The 20,251-nt window shown below is 40.7% G+C and overlaps 1 protein-coding gene across 1 annotated transcript; it reads left to right on the top strand.

The window, feature by feature from the left end:
- Positions 1 to 2,417: 2,417 nt before the first annotated feature.
- On the top strand, positions 2,418 to 17,488 carry tti2 (TELO2 interacting protein 2). Its single transcript, XM_062024143.1, has 10 exons — positions 2,418 to 2,648; positions 8,951 to 9,421; positions 9,513 to 9,703; positions 14,260 to 14,317; positions 14,389 to 14,517; positions 14,609 to 14,701; positions 16,400 to 16,587; positions 16,721 to 16,864; positions 16,983 to 17,142; positions 17,282 to 17,488. Exons 2-10 carry the CDS (start codon positions 8,957 to 8,959, stop codon positions 17,354 to 17,356), a joined length of 1,503 nt encoding a protein of 500 aa, XP_061880127.1. The 5' UTR covers positions 2,418 to 2,648; positions 8,951 to 8,956; the 3' UTR covers positions 17,357 to 17,488.
- The last annotated feature ends 2,763 nt before the right edge of the window (positions 17,489 to 20,251 follow it).

Here is a 20,251-nt window from a genome sequence, read left to right as displayed (position 1 = left end):
GTACGGCCCCTGATTTCCAGCCAGAGCTGGAGGCCACGCCCCCTCCAGCTCCATGCGGGCCTGAGTGAGGACAGCCTTTTTTCACGTCCGCTTTCCCACGATATAAACAGCGTGCCTGCCCAATCACGTTATTCCATACGAGGCGTCCGGCATGCCGCCCATGAGCATGTTGCAGATGGAGAAGATGTTCTCGCCGTCCGCGTTGGCGCACACGTTGCCAAAGCCGATGCTGGTCAGGCTGCTGAGGGTGAAGTAGAGGACGGTGATGTACGAGCTGCGCACCGACGGGCCGCCCACCGTGTTGTTGACGAAGGACATCTCCGGGTGTTGTTGACGTAGGACATCTCCAGGTGTTTGCCCAGCTCATGGAGCCATCCTTGGGGAAGAGACGGGAGGACAACAGGGTGACAAGAACTAACTCATCCAGACTAGAGATCAATTGTATTATGTTTATCTTACCTACAAATAAATATATTAATTAAATAAATAAAAAACTAAATACATTCTTGCTATATTTTGCTAAAAACATCAAAATTAATTGTATTTTTATTTGTATTTTTTCTGACTCATCACATCCAGCCATAGAATTATACATTAAAATAAACATATTTGAAATAATGAATTTAAAATGATCATAATTAATTTAAAATGACCATATTTAATAATTAAAATAATTGCTTGTTTATCAACAACTTTGGCATTTTATTCATTACATTTTGAAGCTCTCAGAAGCCAAGTTGTTATATTCCTTAAGATTTATTTATGCAAGTTTGAAGTATCAATTATCCAAACCGTTTTGTTTGCATATTTTCAGGATGTAGATTATATATATATAATGAAATATTTGACTTGGTGAATTCCAGCTGTAAATATCCTCCTACCCTCTAAACCACGCCCCCCACGTCGCCAATGATCAATTGTTTACCTGCGTCATAGGATGTGGGCGTGGCCTGATCTGATCATTTGAAAGTTGAATAATTTGGCTCCACAAACATTATTTTGCTGGTATTTGGTAGAAATGATGACACCCTGAGTACCGATTCATGGTGAAAGTGTCATGACGTCACTTTAGATCAGGGGTGTCCAAACTTAACTAACTTTGAAAAGTCCGAGTATGCGGGGCCATTTTGATCTTTTTTTGTAAAAAAAAAAAAAGAAGTCTGTTATAGATGACTACTTATATTGATATATTTTAGCTTTTCTCATTAAATTCCCATTGTTTTGCTTTTTATTCTGACATTTGTCTTGTTTTCACCCCCGTAAGAATAAAATAGTAATATTACAATTGTGTAAAAATCCTGCCTGTACGGAAATATCAGTGTTCAATTACAAATTTAACATTATTACTGTTGTCGTTTTTCACAATAATTAATTTGTGACTTAGTATTATAATGAACTAACTAAATAAATTTTCTATTTTTGTATTTTACATCAGGGGTGTCTGAAAATGTTCACCAAGAGGTAATTGCTGAAAAGTCAAAGTGCACAGCAGCTATTTTTACATTTGTTGTTTATAAAAATGCTTAAAACAGATATATGTAAAGCTTTGGGCAACACACGATTCAACTCGATTCTGGGGGTGACGATTTGATTCAGAATTGATTCTCACTTCAAAATCAATACTTTTTTTTAATAACTTTGGGTGCCAGTTTTATGATGAACTACATTCCTCCATGAAATGAATTTAATTTAATGTTTTGTTATATTACAGTGGCGTTAGTAGTATATTCACATCACATGTACTGTGCGTAGCTAAATAAGCCACTGAATTTAATAGTGAGACACGAGTATTGTAATCATATATATGAATTTATTATAAGAAATATAATAAACATAATGAAGACGAGTATTTGGAAAATATTTTACAATTACAGTCTGGCTGTTTAGGATGTAGTAAATAAAAGGTTTTATAAACACTTCCAAAAGGTGGCGGTAGAGTGCACTAAAAGTCGCCCAGAAAAAAGGAAGAAGAAGAAAAAGAAGCCCTTTTAGAGAAACATTTGTCTGTAACCTTCAATTTAGTTTGTTATTCTTATTTGCAAGTATTTTAGGATTATTGTTATATTACTGGAACGCCTTAATATTATTTAAAGTAACATATTTGTTGTGTTTAGTAGTTATTTTATTTATACAATCATGCCATATGGTTCCGACACCTTGTTTCCGTGTACCCGAATAGGGAACGGACGAGCGAGTAAGGAAACGAGAGCCCCGTTTGTGTTCCGTTCAGCCAGAAACCGAAAAAGAAACCCAAACATCTTCCTTGTAACCCACAGTCCACGACACCGGCCACATTGTTAAAAGCCTTCTGTTTTTATTGCGCCCATACTCACTGTACAGCGTTCTTTGATTTGTGTAGTGTTAATGCGGAAGCGGATGTGACGTCGCCAAAATGGCGACGTCATCAGGTTGTTGATGTGGGCGTGCTCCCTTCTCTCTTGGCGCGGTGCGCATAAAGAACGCTCTTAAATGTTGCCGTTTATAAATGAAGGTTTATTGCATTTAAATGAACAATAAAATATGTGGCTGAAGAGAAGACGCTGTTATACGAACGTTGTTGCACTCCGCATGTCAATTGTTCTTGTTTCAGACCGGACATATTCAACAGACGCACGGCGTCCATGACAGAAGTGTCCGCGGCTTGACGGGTAAACATTCTCTAATTGTCCTTTTATTGTTGCTAATAATCTTCTTTATCCTCTCGGGATGTAGAAATATTCACAAGTTGGTGTGTGAAAGCCTAAAAGTACACATGTGTTGTGTAGCCTACTGTGTTGTTGTTTGATTGATGGAGACTTTTATTAGTAGATTGCACAGTACAGTACATATTTATTAGTAGATTGCACAGTACAGTGCATATTTATTAGTAGATTGCACAGTACAGTACATATTTATTAGTAGATTGCACAGTACAGTACATATTTATTAGTATATTGCACAGTACAGTACATATTTATTAGTAGATTACACAGTACAGTACATATTTATTAGTAGATTACACAGTACAGTGCATATTTATTAGTAGATTACACAGTACAGTGCATATTTATTAGTAGATTGCACAGTACAGTACATATTTATTAGTAGATTGCACAGTACAGTACATATTTATTAGTAGATTGCACAGTACAGTACGTATTTATTAGTAGATTACACAGTACAGTACATATTTATTAGTAGATTACACAGTACAGTACATATTTATTAGTAGATTGCACAGTACAGTACGTATTTATTAGTATATTACACAGTACACTACATATTTATTAGTAGATTGCACAGTACACTACATATTTATTAGTAGATTGCACAGTACAGTACATATTTATTAGTACATTACACAGTACAGTACATATTTATTAGTAGATTGCACAGTACACTACATATTTATTAGTAGATTGCACAGTACAGTACATATTTATTAGTAGATTACATAGTACAGTACATATTTATTAGTAGATTACACAGTACACTACATATTTATTAGTAGATTGCACAGTACAGTACATATTTATTAGTAGATTACACAGTACAGTACATATTTATTAGTACATTACACAGTACAGTACATATTTATTAGTAGATTGCACAGTACAGTACATATTTATTAGTAGATTGCACAGTACAGTACATATTTATTAGTACATTACACAGTACAGTACATATTTATTAGTAGATTGCACAGTACACTACATATTTATTAGTAGATTGCACAGTACAGTACATATTTATTAGTAGATTACATAGTACAGTACATATTTATTAGTAGATTACACAGTACACTACATATTTATTAGTAGATTGCACAGTACAGTACATATTTATTAGTAGATTACACAGTACAGTACATATTTATTAGTAGATTGCACAGTACACTACATATTTATTAGTAGATTGCACAGTACAGTACATATTTATTAGTATATTGCACAGTACAGTACATATTTATTAGTAGATTGCACAGTACACTACATATTTATTAGTAGATTGCACAGTACAGTACATATTTATTAGTATATTGCACAGTACAGTACATATTTATTAGTAGATTACACAGTACAGTACATATTTATTAGTAGATTGCACAGTACAGTGCATATTTATTAGTAGATTGCACAGTACAGTACATATTTATTAGTAGATTGCACAGTACAGTACATATTTATTAGTATATTGCACAGTACAGTACATATTTATTAGTAGATTACACAGTACAGTACATATTTATTAGTAGATTACACAGTACAGTGCATATTTATTAGTAGATTACACAGTACAGTGCATATTTATTAGTAGATTGCACAGTACAGTACATATTTATTAGTAGATTGCACAGTACAGTACATATTTATTAGTAGATTGCACAGTACAGTACGTATTTATTAGTAGATTACACAGTACAGTACATATTTATTAGTAGATTACACAGTACAGTACATATTTATTAGTAGATTGCACAGTACAGTACGTATTTATTAGTATATTACACAGTACACTACATATTTATTAGTAGATTGCACAGTACACTACATATTTATTAGTAGATTGCACAGTACAGTACATATTTATTAGTACATTACACAGTACAGTACATATTTATTAGTAGATTGCACAGTACACTACATATTTATTAGTAGATTGCACAGTACAGTACATATTTATTAGTAGATTACATAGTACAGTACATATTTATTAGTAGATTACACAGTACACTACATATTTATTAGTAGATTGCACAGTACAGTACATATTTATTAGTAGATTACACAGTACAGTACATATTTATTAGTACATTACACAGTACAGTACATATTTATTAGTAGATTGCACAGTACAGTACATATTTATTAGTAGATTGCACAGTACAGTACATATTTATTAGTACATTACACAGTACAGTACATATTTATTAGTAGATTGCACAGTACACTACATATTTATTAGTAGATTGCACAGTACAGTACATATTTATTAGTAGATTACATAGTACAGTACATATTTATTAGTAGATTACACAGTACACTACATATTTATTAGTAGATTGCACAGTACAGTACATATTTATTAGTAGATTACACAGTACAGTACATATTTATTAGTAGATTGCACAGTACACTACATATTTATTAGTAGATTGCACAGTACAGTACATATTTATTAGTATATTGCACAGTACAGTACATATTTATTAGTAGATTGCACAGTACACTACATATTTATTAGTAGATTGCACAGTACAGTACATATTTATTAGTATATTGCACAGTACAGTACATATTTATTAGTAGATTACACAGTACAGTACATATTTATTAGTAGATTGCACAGTACACTACAAATGTATTAGTAGATTACACAGTACAGTACATATTTATTAGTAGATTACACAGTACAGTACATATTTATTAGTAGATTGCACAGTACAGTACATATTTATTAGTAGATTACACAGTACAGTACATATTTATTAGTAGATTGCACAGTACAGTACGTATTTATTAGTAGATTGCACAGTACAGTACATATTTATTAGTAGATTGCACAGTACAGTACATATTTATTAGTAGATTACACAGTACAGTACATATTTATTAGTAGATTGCACAGTACAGTACGTATTTATTAGTAGATTGCACAGTACACTACATATTTATTAGTAGATTGCACAGTACAGTACATATTTATTAGTAGATTACACAGTACAGTACATATTTATTAGTAGATTACACAGTACACTACATATTTATTAGTAGATTGCACAGTACACTACATATTTATTAGTAGATTGCACAGTACAGTACATATTTATTAGTAGATTACACAGTACAGTACAGTACATATTTATTAGTAGATTGCACAGTACACTACATATTTATTAGTAGATTGCACAGTACAGTACATATTTATTAGTAGATTACATAGTACAGTACATATTTATTAGTAGATTGCACAGTACAGTACATATTTATTAGTAGATTACACAGTACAGTACATATTTATTAGTAGATTGCACAGTACAGTACGTATTTATTAGTAGATTGCACAGTACAGTACGTATTTATTAGTAGATTGCACAGTACAGTACATATTTATTAGTAGATTGCACAGTACACTACATATTTATTAGTAGATTGCACAGTACAGTACATATTTATTAGTAGATTGCACAGTACAGTACATATTTATTAGTAGATTGCACAGTACAGTACATATTTATTAGTAGATTACACAGTACACTACATATTTATTAGTAGATTGCACAGTACACTACATATTTATTAGTATAATTGCACAGTACAGTACATATTTATTAGTAGATTACACAGTACACTACATATTTATTAGTAGATTACACAGTACAGTACATATTTATTAGTAGATTGCACAGTACAGTACGTATTTATTAGTAGATTGCACAGTACACTACATATTTATTAGTAGATTGCACAGTACAGTACATATTTATTAGTAGATTACACAGTACAGTACATATTTATTAGTAGATTACACAGTACACTACATATTTATTAGTAGATTGCACAGTACACTACATATTTATTAGTAGATTGCACAGTACAGTACATATTTATTAGTAGATTACACAGTACAGTACAGTACATATTTATTAGTAGATTGCACAGTACACTACATATTTATTAGTAGATTGCACAGTACAGTACATATTTATTAGTAGATTACATAGTACAGTACATATTTATTAGTAGATTGCACAGTACAGTACATATTTATTAGTAGATTACACAGTACAGTACATATTTATTAGTAGATTGCACAGTACAGTACGTATTTATTAGTAGATTGCACAGTACAGTACGTATTTATTAGTAGATTGCACAGTACAGTACATATTTATTAGTAGATTGCACAGTACACTACATATTTATTAGTAGATTGCACAGTACAGTACATATTTATTAGTAGATTGCACAGTACAGTACATATTTATTAGTAGATTGCACAGTACAGTACATATTTATTAGTAGATTACACAGTACACTACATATTTATTAGTAGATTGCACAGTACACTACATATTTATTAGTATAATTGCACAGTACAGTACATATTTATTAGTAGATTACACAGTACACTACATATTTATTAGTAGATTACACAGTACAGTACATATTTATTAGTAGATTGCACAGTACACTACATATTTATTAGTATATTGCACAGTACAGTACATATGTATTAGTAGATTGCACGGTACAGTACATATTTATTAGTATATTGCACAGTACAGTACATATTTATTAGTATATTGCACAGTACAGTACATATTGACCACTAAATGGTAACACCCCAATAAGTTGTTCAACTTGTTTAAGTCGGGGTCCACGTTAATCAAGTCATGGTATGAATGGTGTAGCGATATTTACAAGTTTATGTATGCCTGATTAAAAGTGCACATCTATTGTGTGTTGTACTGAATGGTGTCGCGATGCAAACATTGTGATTTAAGCCGAACATAAAATGAGAGTAAAGAAAAAGTCTGCTCGCTTTTGTTTGATGTTCGAGCAGTGACTGGTGTTCGCCACCAGAGGGCGCTGTTCTCCACGTTTGTGTGTAGAAGCCAATCGCAGTTAAAGGCCTACTGAAATGAATTTTTTTTATTTAAACGGGAATAGCAGATCCATTCTATGTGTCATACTTGATCATTTGGTGATATTGCCATATTTTTGCTGAAAGGATTTAGTAGAGAACATCGACGATAAAGTTTGCAACTTTTGCTCGCTGATAAAAAAAAAGCCTTGCCTGTAGCGGAAGTAGCGTGACGTCACAGGTTGAAAGGCTCCTCACATCTGCACATTGTTGACACCAGCAGCGAGAGAGATTCGGACCGAGAAAGCGACGATTACCCCATTAATTTGAGCCAGGATGAAAGATTCGTGGATGAGGAACGTGAGAGTGAAGGACTAGAGTGCAGTGCAGGACGCATCTTTTTTCGCTCTGACCGTAACTTAGGTACAAGCTGGCTCATTGGATTCCACACTCTTTCCTTTTTCTATTGTGGATCACGGATTTGTATTTTAAACCACCTGGGATACTATATCCTCTTGAAAATGAGAGTCCAGAACGCCAAATGGACATTCACAGTGACTTTTATCTCCACGACAATACATCGGTGAAGCACTTTAGCTACGAGCTAACGTGATAGCATCGGGCTTAACTGCAGATAGAAACAAAAGAAATAAGCCCCTGACTGGAAGTATAGACAAAAAATCAACAATACTATTAAACCATGGACATGTAAATACACGGTTAATGCTTTCCAGCTTGGCGAAGTTTAACAATGCTGTTGCTAACGACGCCATTGAAGCTAACTTAGCTACAGGACCTCACAGAGCTATGTTAAAAACATTATCTATCCACCTACGCCAGCCAGCCCTCATCTGCTCATCAACACCCGTGCTCACCTGCGTTCCAGCGATCGACGGCGCAACAAAGGACTTCACCCGATCATCGATGTGGTCGGTGGCTAGCGTCGGCTAGCGCGTCTGCTATCCGAGTCAAAGTCCTCCTGGTTGTGTTGCTGCAGCCAGCCGCTAATACACCGATCCCACCTACAGCTTTCTTCTTTGCAGTCTCCATTGTTCATTAAACAAACTGCAAAAGATTCACCAACACAGATGTCCAGAATACTGTGGAATTATGAGATGAAAACAGAGCTTTTTTGTATTGGATTCAATGGTGTAGCGATACTTCCATTTAAGTAGCGACGTCACGCGCATACGTCATCATACATAGACCTTTTCAAGCGGAAGTTTAGCGGGAAATGTAAAATGTCACTTTATAAGTTAACCCGGCCGTATTGGCATGTGTTGCAATGTTAAGATTTCATCATTGATATATAAACTATCAGACTGCGTGCTCGCTAGTAGTGGCTTTCAGTAGGACTTTAATTGGAGCCTTTTTTGTCCTTTAGTCCATCATGGAGCTTTCATCTTTACTTGACGACCTTCGATTGGGAGAGAAGCCCCGCCCATCATCCCCTCTCCCACCAATCACGGCACTACTGGGCCTACTGCAGCGGCGCCTGATTGGTCAAGCCGCCGACGCTCGCTCGCTCGTGGGCGGCGTGGCGCAGCTCTTCCAGACGTCAGACCGCCAGTGGCTGTTCGGCCCGGCCTCAGACCAGGAGCAGCGGGCGGAGCTGGAGGCGGCGTACAGCGCGGCGGTCCGTGCTCTAATTGGCTGCGCCGCTCTGCCACTGTGCGACGACGTCAACGGCACGCTGTCGCCCGACGACTACCGCCACGTTCCCGCCATCGCCGCCCAGGTGTGTGCCGCTCTCCAAGCCCTGATTGGGAGACTGGAGGGCGGGGGCGGGGTGGAAAAGGGTCTGCTGCTCACTGTGGCGCCGCACGTGTGCGTCTTCGCCGTCACGCACTTCCAGGTGAGAATTTATCCCCCATCTTGGTGGCTGCCATCATATGAATGAATGAATGAATGAATGTGTGTGTGTGTGTGTGTGTGTGTGTGTGTAGGAGAAAGCGTGGAGCAGCTCCTCCTCCAGGAAGGCCGCACAGAGCCTGCAGGGGGCGTTGCTCAATGCAGGAAGCTGGACAGACTCCGCCCACCTCCTCATGGGGGACGTGCGACTCGGGAAGGAGGGGGCGGGGCCGACGAGTGGAATCCTGGGAGGAGTTCTGGACGTCCTGCAACCTCACCTGACCAAGTGAGGAGACACACCTGCGTGTCATAAAAACTTGCTACTTCAAACATGCTAGCTGTTAGCATGCTAGCTGTTAGCAAGTTTTATGACTCGCACGGCTGTAAAACGAGTGAAGAAGTTAGCATGTTAATGTTAGCATGCTAAGAGCTCGCATGTATAAAGTACCACGTTTTTTGAGACAAATGTGTAAAATTGGCTAAAAAAACGTTAGCATGCTAACAGCTAGCATGTTTCAAGTACAGAGTTTTATGATTATGAGGTGTACGGCCGTAAAATGAGTAAAGAGCTAGCATGTATAAAGTACCATGTTTTATGAGACAAATGTGTACCGCTGTAAAATTGGCTAAAAAAGTTAGCATGCCAACAGCTAGCATGTTCTAAGCCGCAGGTTAGAAGACTGTAAAACTAGCTGAAAGTGTTAGCATGTTGCTAAGTTGCATGGTTGTGTTTCAGGGCGTCATGTAAAAGTGTTAGCATGTTGCTAAGTTGCATGGTTGTGTTTCAGGGCATCATGTAAAAGTGTTAGCATGTTGCTAAGTTGCATGGTTGTGTTTCAGGTAGTCATGTAAAAGTGTTAGCATGTTGCTAAGTTGCATGGTTGTGTTTCAGGGAGTCATGTAAAAGTGTTAGCATGTTGCTAAGTTGCATGGTTGTGTTTCAGGGAGTCATGTAAAAGTGTTAGCATTGATTGATTGATTGATTGAGACTTTTATTAGTAGGTTGCACAGTGAAGTACATATTCCGTACAATTGACCACTAAATGGTAACACCCCAATAAGTTTTTACACTTGTTTAAGTCGGGGTCCACTTAAATTGATTCATGATACAGATATATACTATCATATATACTATCATCATAATACAGTCATCACACAAGATAATCACATTGAATTATTTACATTATTTACAATCAGGGGTGTGGAGGGGGGGGGGTGGTGGGGAGTGGGGATATGGACATCAAGTAGTGGACATAGAGAGAGAGAGAGAGAGATCAGAAGGCATAAGAAAAAGTATCTGCATTTGATTGTTTACATTTGATTATTAGCAATCCGGGGAGGGTGTTAGTTTAGGGTTGTAGCTGCCTGGAGGTGAACTTTTAGTGCGGTTTTGAAGGAGGATAGAGATGCCCTTTCTTTTATACCTGTTGGGAGCGCATTCCACATTGATGTGGCATAGAAAGAGAATGAGTTAAGACCTTTGTTAGTTCGGAATCTGGGTTTAACGTGGTTAGTGGAGCTGCCCCTGGTGTTGTGGTTATGAAGGTCATTTACGTTAAGGAAGTAGTTTGACATGTACTTCGGTATCAGGGAGGTGTAGCGGATTTTATAGACTAGGCTCAGTGCAAGTTGTTTAACTCTGTCCTCCACCCTGAGCCAGCCCACTTTAGAGAAGTGGGTAGGAGTGAGGTGGGATCTGGGGTGGAGGTCTAGAAGTAATCTGACTAGCTTGTTCTGGGATGTTTGGAGTTTAGATTTGAGGGTTTTGGAGGTGCTAGGGTACCAGGAGGTGCATGCGTAATGGAAAAAGGGTTGAACGAGAGTTCCCGCCAGAATCCTCAAGGTGCTTTTGTTGACCAGAGAGGAGATTCTGTAGAGAAATCTCGTTCGTTGGTTAACCTTTTTGATGACCTTGGTTGCCATTTTATCACAGGAAAGGTTAGCCTCTAGAATGGAACCTAGGTAGGTGACCTCATCTTTCCTGGTGATGAAAATGTCACCCACTTTTATGGTGAAGTCATTGACTTTCTTAAGGTTGATGTGAGACCCAAACAGGATGGATTCAGTTTTACCCAAGTGTATGGATAGCTTGTTGTCAGCGAGCCAGGTGCAAGTTCTACAGAGCTCAGCACTGAGGATTTTCTCCACCTGTGACTTGTCCTTGTCTGATACCAGCAGGGCCGAGTCATCCGCAAACAAGAACAATTCACAGTCGCATGCTGATGACATGTGGTTTATGTATATTAGGAACAGTAAAGGCCCTAATATACTGCCTTGGGGGACTCCACAGCTCACTGAGAGGGGGGGGGGACAGTGCCGTTCACCTCTACCACCTGCTCCCTCCCCTCCAAGTAAGATTGCATCCAGCTCCATGAGGTTTTGTTAAATCCGATTGCTCTGAGCTTATCCAACAGTATAGCGTGGTTAACGGTGTCAAAGGCCTTCTGAAGGTCCAGCATGACCATGCCGCAGTATTTGCCCGCGTCCACCTCATGTTTGATGTGCTCGCTCACATAGAGAAGGCATGTGTCAGTGGAGTGGTTAGTTCTGAAGTCAGATAGAGAAGGCATGTGTCAGTGGAGTGGTTAGTTCTGAAATCAGATAGAGAAGGCATGTGTCAGTGGAGTGGTTAGTTCTGAAGTCAGATAGAGAAGGCATGTGTCAGTGGAGTGGTTAGTTCTGAAGTCAGATAGAGAAGGCATGTGTCAGTGGAGTGGTTAGTTCTGAAGTCAGATAGAGAAGGCATGTGTCAGTGGAGTGGTTAGTTCTGAAATCAGATAGAGAAGGCATGTGTCAGTGGAGTGGTTAGTTCTGAAGTCAGATAGAGAAGGCATGTGTCAGTGGAGTGGTTAGTTCTGAAGTCAGATAGAGAAGGCATGTGTCAGTGGAGTGGTTAGTTCTGAAGTCAGATAGAGAAGGCATGTGTCAGTGGAGTGGTTAGTTCTGAAGTCAGATAGAGAAGGCATGTGTCAGTGGAGTGGTTAGTTCTGAAGTCAGATAGAGAAGGCATGTGTCAGTGGAGTGGTTAGTTCTGAAGCCGGATTGGAATTTGTACAAGAGTTTATTAGTGGCAAGGTAACTATCGACCTGTTCATGAACTATTTTCTCCATTACTTTGGAAATGCAACTGAGAATAGAAACAGGTCGGTAGTTGCCAGGTTCTAATTTGATTCCTTTTTTAAAGAGGGGAGTTACTCTTGCTATCTTAAAATCTTTTGGTACTTGGCCTTGTGTAATTGAGAGGTTTATTATGTGCGTGATGATCGGGGCAATGATGGAGGCAGAGTCCCTGAGGAATCTGGAGGGGATATTATCAAGGCCGGTGGCCTTGTTAGGGTGGAGCGCGCTCAATTTTTTAAACACCTCATCAGCTGAGACCATTTCTAATTTGAAACCATCGTTGGATACTCCTAGCTTTCTGTAGAAGGCTTTAATGTGTTCTACACCAAAGCGACCAGAGTGGTGGGACAGCTTGTTGACAAGAGGTGTTAAGTCTGCTTACTACCTCCATTTTGTCTGTAATGAGGGAGTCACCCTCCTTGATGCTGATGTTGGTGAGTCTGGTTTTAAGTTTCTGGCTGCAACCAGGAAGCTGGTTGTTGAGAATTTTCCAGAGCTCACGTGGCTTATTTGTGTTTTCCTCTATTTTGTCGTTAATGTAATTTTTTTTTTAAGGATTTAGTCAGGTTGGTTGACTTATTTCTTAATTTATTGCATTGCTTTTTGAGAGTTGAAAGGAGTAATTTGAGGTTGTTATTATTGGGTTGTTTATCTACTTCTGTTTTACATTTTTGGTATTCAGAGTATTTCCTGTCTCTGTCTTTTATGGCAGCTAATAGGTCCGGATTCATCCATGGTTCCGAGCGGGCTTTGATCCTGACTGTTTTCACGGGAGCCATGTCATTTAGTATCGCTAGGAACGCTGTTTTGAAGCGGTCCCAAGCGACATCGACCAGGTTGCTCGCGAGCACAGGGGACCAGTCCCACTCATCTCATTTTAAATTGAAATTGTCATTGGAGTATTTTTTGAGGGATCTGGATTGGGCTGTTATGTGGCCATTGGCTTTGCGTTTAGCTATTTTGCAGGTGCAGAAGGTTAGATAGTGGTCGCTAAGACCACAGCTCATGACCCCACTATTTTTTATTTTAGGCTGGTCTGAAGTGAGAATGAGATCTATGGTTGATTGGGTGGAATCACACACCCTTGTAGGTAGTGTTATTAGCTGGGAAAGACCGTGCAGATTACAAAACTTGCTGAAGGATCTGAAGACAGGCGCATCTTTGCGTTGAATATCTGTGTTCAGATCCCCAGTTATAATTAAGCATGTTGCTAAGTTGCATGGTTGTGTTTCAGGGCGTCATGTAAAAGTGTTAGCATGTTGCTAAGTTGCATGGTTGTGTTTCAGGGCGTCATGTAAAAGTGTTAGCATGTTGCTAAGTTGCATGGTTGTGTTTCAGGGCGTCATGTAAAAGTGTTAGCATATTGCTAAGTTGCATGGTTGTGTTTCAGGGAGTCATGTAAAAGTGTTAGCATGTTGCTAAGTTGCATGGTTGTGTTTCAGGGAGTCATGTAAAAGTGTTAGCATGTTGCTAAGTTGCATGGTTGTGTTTCAAGGCGTCATGTAAAAGTGTTAGCATGTTGCTAAGCTAAGTTGCATGGTTGTGTTTCAAGGCGTCACGTAAAAGTTTTAGCATGTTGCTAAGCTAAGTTGCATGGTTGTGTTTCAGGGCGTCATGTAAAAGTGTTAGCATGTTGCTAAGCTAAGTTGCATGGTTGTGTTTCAGGGAGTCATGTAAAAGTGTTAGCATGTTGCTAAGCTAAGTTGCATGGTTGTGTTTCAGGGCGTCATGGCAGAGTTGTGAGGCGACTAAGTGGGTCTTCGCCTGGACGCTCCTCCAGGTCACGTAACCTTTGACCCCAGTCGCGTCCCGATTGGTGGCGTGACCTGACGTGCTCTCTCTCTCTCTCAGGTGACACGCCCCACCCTCGCCCCTCACCTGCCCCGCACACTCCCGCCAGCCCTCCTCCTCAGTGACCACTACCACCTGGAGAACTGCATGCTGGGAGTCCGCTGTCTGCATCACATTGTGCTACACACGGTGACACAAACACACACACACACACACGTGTAAATGGTGGATGATGATGATAAATGTGTGTGTGTGTGTGTGTGTGTGTGTGTGTGTGCAGCCTGCAAGTGAGCTGCGTCAGTACAACAGAGGTGACGTCATCTATGAAGCTTTAATGAAACATCTTTACACCTGTGAGGCTGATGTCATCCAGGTAACACACACACACACACACACACACACACACACACACACACACACACACACACACACACACACACACACACACACACACACACACACACACACACACACACATCATCCAGGTAACACACACACGCACACATCATCCAGGTAACACACACGCATCATCCAGGTAACTCACACACACATCATCCAGGTAACACACACTCACACACACATCATCCAGGTAACACACACACACACACATCATCCAGGTAACACACACACATCATCCAGGTAACACACACACACACACACATCATCCAGGTAACCAGGTAACACACGCACACACACACACACACACACACACACACATCATCCAGGTAACACACACACACACACATCATCCAGGTAACACACACGCATCATCCAGGTAACTCACACACACATCATCCAGGTAACACACACTCACACACACATCATCCAGGTAACACACACACACACACATCATCCAGGTAACACACACACATCATCCAGGTAACCAGGTAACACACGCACACATCATCCAGGTATCACACACACACACACACACACACTTCATCCAGGTAACACACACACATCATCCAGGTAACCAGGTAACACACACACACATCATCCTGGTAACACACACACATCATCCAGGTAACACACACACACACACACACATCATCCAGGTAACCAGGTAACACACGCACACATCATCCAGGTATCACACACACACACACACATCATCCAGGTAACCAGGTAACACACGCACACATCATCCAGGTATCACACACACACACACACACACTTCATCCAGGTAACACACACACATCATCCAGGTAACCAGGTAACACATACACACATCATCCTGGTAACACACACACATCATCCAAGTAACACACACACAAATCATCCAGGTAACCTGGTAACACACACACACATCATCCTGGTAACATACACACATCATCCAGGTAACCAGGTAACACTCGCACACATTATCCAGGTAACACACACACATCATCCTGGTAACACACACACATCATCCAGGTAACCAGGTAACACACGCACACATCATCCAGGTAACACACACACACATCATCCAGGTAACACACACACACATCATCCAGGTAACACACACACACATCATCCAGGTAACACACACACACGTCATCCAGGTGTGTGTGTGTTACCTGGATGATGTGTGTGTGTTACCTGGATGATGTGTGTGTGTGTTACATGATGTGTGTGTGTGTTATCTGGATGATGTGTGTGTGTGTTACTTGGATGATGTGTGTGTGTGTTACATGATGTGTGTGTGTGTTATCTGGATGATGTGTGTGTGTGTGTGTGTTGCATGATGTGTGTGTGTGTTATCTGGATGATGTGTGTGTGTGTTACATGATGTGTGTGTGTGTTATCTGGATGATGTGTGTGTGTGTTACCTGGATGATGTGTGTGTGTGTTACATGATGTGTGTGTGTGTTATCTGGATGATGTGTGTTTGTGTGTTGCATGATGTGTGTGTGTGTTATCTGGATGATGTGTGTTTGTGTGTTGCATGATGTGTGTGTGTGTTATCTGGATGATGTGTGTGTGTGTGTTACATGATGTGTGTGTGTGTTATCTGGATGATGTGTGTGTGTGTTATCTGGATGATGTGTGTGTGTGTGTGTGTGTGTGTGTGTGTGTGTGTGTGTGTGTGTAGGTGGTTCTGGCCTGTCTGCTGGACCTGCTCCTGGTCTTGGAGAAGCCCCCCTCTGCCCCCAGCACCTCCCGCAGGAAGCCTGGTCGCCATGACGACGTGCTGCGCCTGCTCCTCACCCGCATGGAGGCGGAGCATAAGGTGGCGCTGCGACGTGTCTACGCCTCCATGCTTCCTGCTTACCTGGACAGGTAGGTAGGGTGTGTGCCACCTGAACACTTGCTCTGGTCTTAATCCTTCTGTCCACCGTGTGTGTGTGTGTGTGTGTGTGAGTGTGAGTGTGTGTGTGTGTGTGTGTGTGTGTGTGTGTGTGTGTGTGTGCAGGATGGGCGTGGCCTCATGTCGACACCTGCGGAGGCTGGACCGTGTGTGTGTTGGATACCTGGAGGTGAGCGACCCACCTGACGAGACCTGTCGACTGAAGGTTCTGGAGGGCCTGCACATCGTCATGACAGCAGCGTGGCCACGGTTAGCACACACACACACACACACACACACCTCCTTAGGCCACACCCCCTCAGGTGTGCTGTTGTCCTCAGAAAGGAGGTGATGTTTGATAAAGGTGTGCCCCCTGCTGATGTTGCAGGTTTGTGTGTCGTGTCAAAGTGTTGCTGCCATGTTTGCTACGTCTGCTGGTGGACACGTCATGTGACACACACCTGCAGCACGCCGTCTCACGTCACCTGACCACCGCCACCACTCGCTGCATCGCGCTGCTCCACGCCATCGCACCCTTTGACCTGCAGGTGTGTGTGTGTGGACAACACCAAAGTGTGTTTTTGTGTGTGTGCATGCAACATTGTGTGTCTTGTACACGTGTGTGTTTTGCACAGGTGTGTGTGTGTGTGTGTGGACAACACTAAAGTGTGTGTGTGTCACCTGCAGCATGTGGACAGCAGCTGTTGCAGCCCAGAGGTGCTTAGCTGCCTAGCAACAGTGACCATGACGACAGAGAGGTGACACTCGGGGTGATGTGATTGGTTGATGCTGCTGTTTGGTTGTCAGGGCAAAGGTCCTGCATCCAAAGTGAGTCCAGTCGGAGATTTTCAAAATAAAAGTCCAAACTCTTTGTATTTTGCACTTGTTTGCTTTCATAGTCAACACCCCACTTTCATAGTCAACACCCCACTTTCATAGTCAACACCCCACTTTCATAGTCAACATCCCACTATCATAGTCAACACCCCACTTTTATAGTCAACACCCCACTTTTATAGTCAACACCCCACTTTCATAGTCAACATCCCACTTTCATAGTCAACACCCCACTTTCATAGTCAACATCCCACTTTCATAGTCAACACCCCACTTTCATAGTCAACACCCCACTTTCATAGTCAACACCCCACTTTCATAGTCAACATCCCACTATCATAGTCAACACCCCACTTTTATAGTCAACACCCCACTTTCATAGTCAACATCCCACTTTCATAGTCAACACCCCACTTTCATAGTCAACATCCCACTATCATAGTCAACACCCCACTTTTATAGTCAACACCCCACTTTTATAGTCAACACCCCACTTTCATAGTCAACATCCCACTTTCATAGTCAACACCCCACTTTCATAGTCAACATCCCACTTTCATAGTCAACACCCCACTTTCATAGTCAACACCCCACTTTCATAGTCAACATCCCACTATCATAGTCAACACCCCACTTTTATAGTCAACACCCCACTTTCATAGTCAACACCCCACTTTCATAGTCAACATCCCACTTTCATAGTCAACACCCCACTTTCATAGTCAACATCCCACTTTCATAGTCAACACCCCACTTTCATAGTCAACACCCCACTTTCATAGTCAACATCCCACTTTCATAGTCAACACCCCACTTTCATAGTCAACACCCCACTTTCATAGTCAACATCCCACTTTCATAGTCAACACCCCACTTTCATAGTCAACATCCCACTTTCATAGTCAACACCCCACTTTCATAGTCAACATCCCACTTTCATAGTCAACACCCCACTTTCATAGTCAACATCCCACTTTCATAGTCAACATCCCACTTTCATAGTCAACACCCCACTTTCATAGTCAACATCCCACTATCATAGTCAACACCCCACTTTTATAGTCAACACCCCACTTTTATAGTCAACACCCCACTTTCATAGTCAACATCCCACTTTCATAGTCAACACCCCACTTTCATAGTCAACATCCCACTTTCATAGTCAACACCCCACTTTCATAGTCAACACCCCACTTTCATAGTCAACATCCCACTTTCATAGTCAACATCCCACTTTCATAGTCAACACCCCACTTTCATAGTCAACATCCCACTTTCATAGTCAACACCCCACTTTCATAGTCAACACCCCACTTTCATAGTCAACATCCCACTTTCATAGTCAACACCCCACTTTCATAGTCAACATCCCACTTTCATAGTCAACACCCCACTTTCATAGTCAACACCCCACTTTCATAGTCAACATCCCACTTTCATAGTCAACACCCCACTTTCATAGTCAACATCCCACTTTCATAGTCAACATCCCACTTTCATAGTCAACACCCCACTTTCATAGTCAACATCCCACTTTCATAGTCAACATCCCACTTTCATAGTCAACACCCCACTTTCATAGTCAACATCCCACTTTCATAGTCAACACCCCACTTTCATAGTCAACATCCCACTTTCATAGTCAACATCCCACTTTCATAGTCAACACCCCACTTTCATAGTCAACACCCCACTTTCATAGTCAACATCCCACTTTCATAGTCAACATCCCACTTTCATAGTCAACACCCCACTTTCATAGTCAACATCCCACTTTCATAGTCAACACCCCACTTTCATAGTCAACATCCCACTTTCATAGTCAACACCCCACTTTCATAGTCAACATCCCACTTTCATAGTCAACATCCCACTTTCATAGTCAACATCCCACTTTCATAGTCAACACCCCACTTTCATAGTCAACATCCCACTTTCATAGTCAACACCCCACTTTCATAGTCAACATCCCACTTTCATAGTCAACACCCCACTTTCATAGTCAACATCCACTTTCATAGTCAACACCCCACTTTCATAGTCAACATCCCACTTTCATAGTCAACACCCCACTTTCATAGTCAACACCCCACTTTCATAGTCAACACCCCACTTTCATAGTCAACATCCCACTATCATAGTCAACACCCCACTTTAATAGTCAACACCCCACTTTCATAGTCAACACCCCACTTTCATAGTCAACATCCCACTTTCATAGTCAACACCCCACTTTCATAGTCAACATCCCACTTTCATAGTCAACACCCCACTTTCATAGTCAACACCCCACTTTCATAGTCAACATCCCACTTTCATAGTCAACACCCCACTTTCATAGTCAACACCCCACTTTCATAGTCAACATCCCACTTTCATAGTCAACACCCCACTTTCATAGTCAACATCCCACTTTCATAGTCAACACCCCACTTTCATAGTCAACATCCCACTTTCATAGTCAACACCCCACTTTCATAGTCAACATCCCACTTTCATAGTCAACATCCCACTTTCATAGTCAACACCCCACTTTCATAGTCAACATCCCACTATCATAGTCAACACCCCACTTTTATAGTCAACACCCCACTTTTATAGTCAACACCCCACTTTCATAGTCAACATCCCACTTTCATAGTCAACACCCCACTTTCATAGTCAACATCCCACTTTCATAGTCAACACCCCACTTTCATAGTCAACACCCCACTTTCATAGTCAACATCCCACTTTCATAGTCAACATCCCACTTTCATAGTCAACACCCCACTTTCATAGTCAACATCCCACTTTCATAGTCAACACCCCACTTTCATA

This window comes from Entelurus aequoreus, linkage group LG17 (genome assembly GCF_033978785.1).
Source record: "Entelurus aequoreus isolate RoL-2023_Sb linkage group LG17, RoL_Eaeq_v1.1, whole genome shotgun sequence".
Lineage (NCBI taxonomy): Eukaryota > Metazoa > Chordata > Actinopteri > Syngnathiformes > Syngnathidae > Entelurus > Entelurus aequoreus.
This window is presented reverse-complemented; position numbering and strand designations above follow the sequence as displayed.

What these genes read in the sequence shown, in the direction of transcription:
- tti2 (XM_062024143.1), top strand. Translation starts at nt 8,957, where the DNA reads ATGGAGCTTTCATCTTTACTTGACGACCTTCGATTGGGAGAGAAGCCC. An exon ending in CTGCAACCTCACCTGACCAA is followed by an intron (nt 9,704 to 14,259) that starts GTGAGGAGACAC and finishes GTTGTGTTTCAG; the next exon opens with GGCGTCATGGCAGAGTTGTG. An exon ending in GTGAGGCTGATGTCATCCAG is followed by an intron (nt 14,702 to 16,399) that starts GTAACACACACA and finishes GTGTGTGTGTAG; the next exon opens with GTGGTTCTGGCCTGTCTGCT.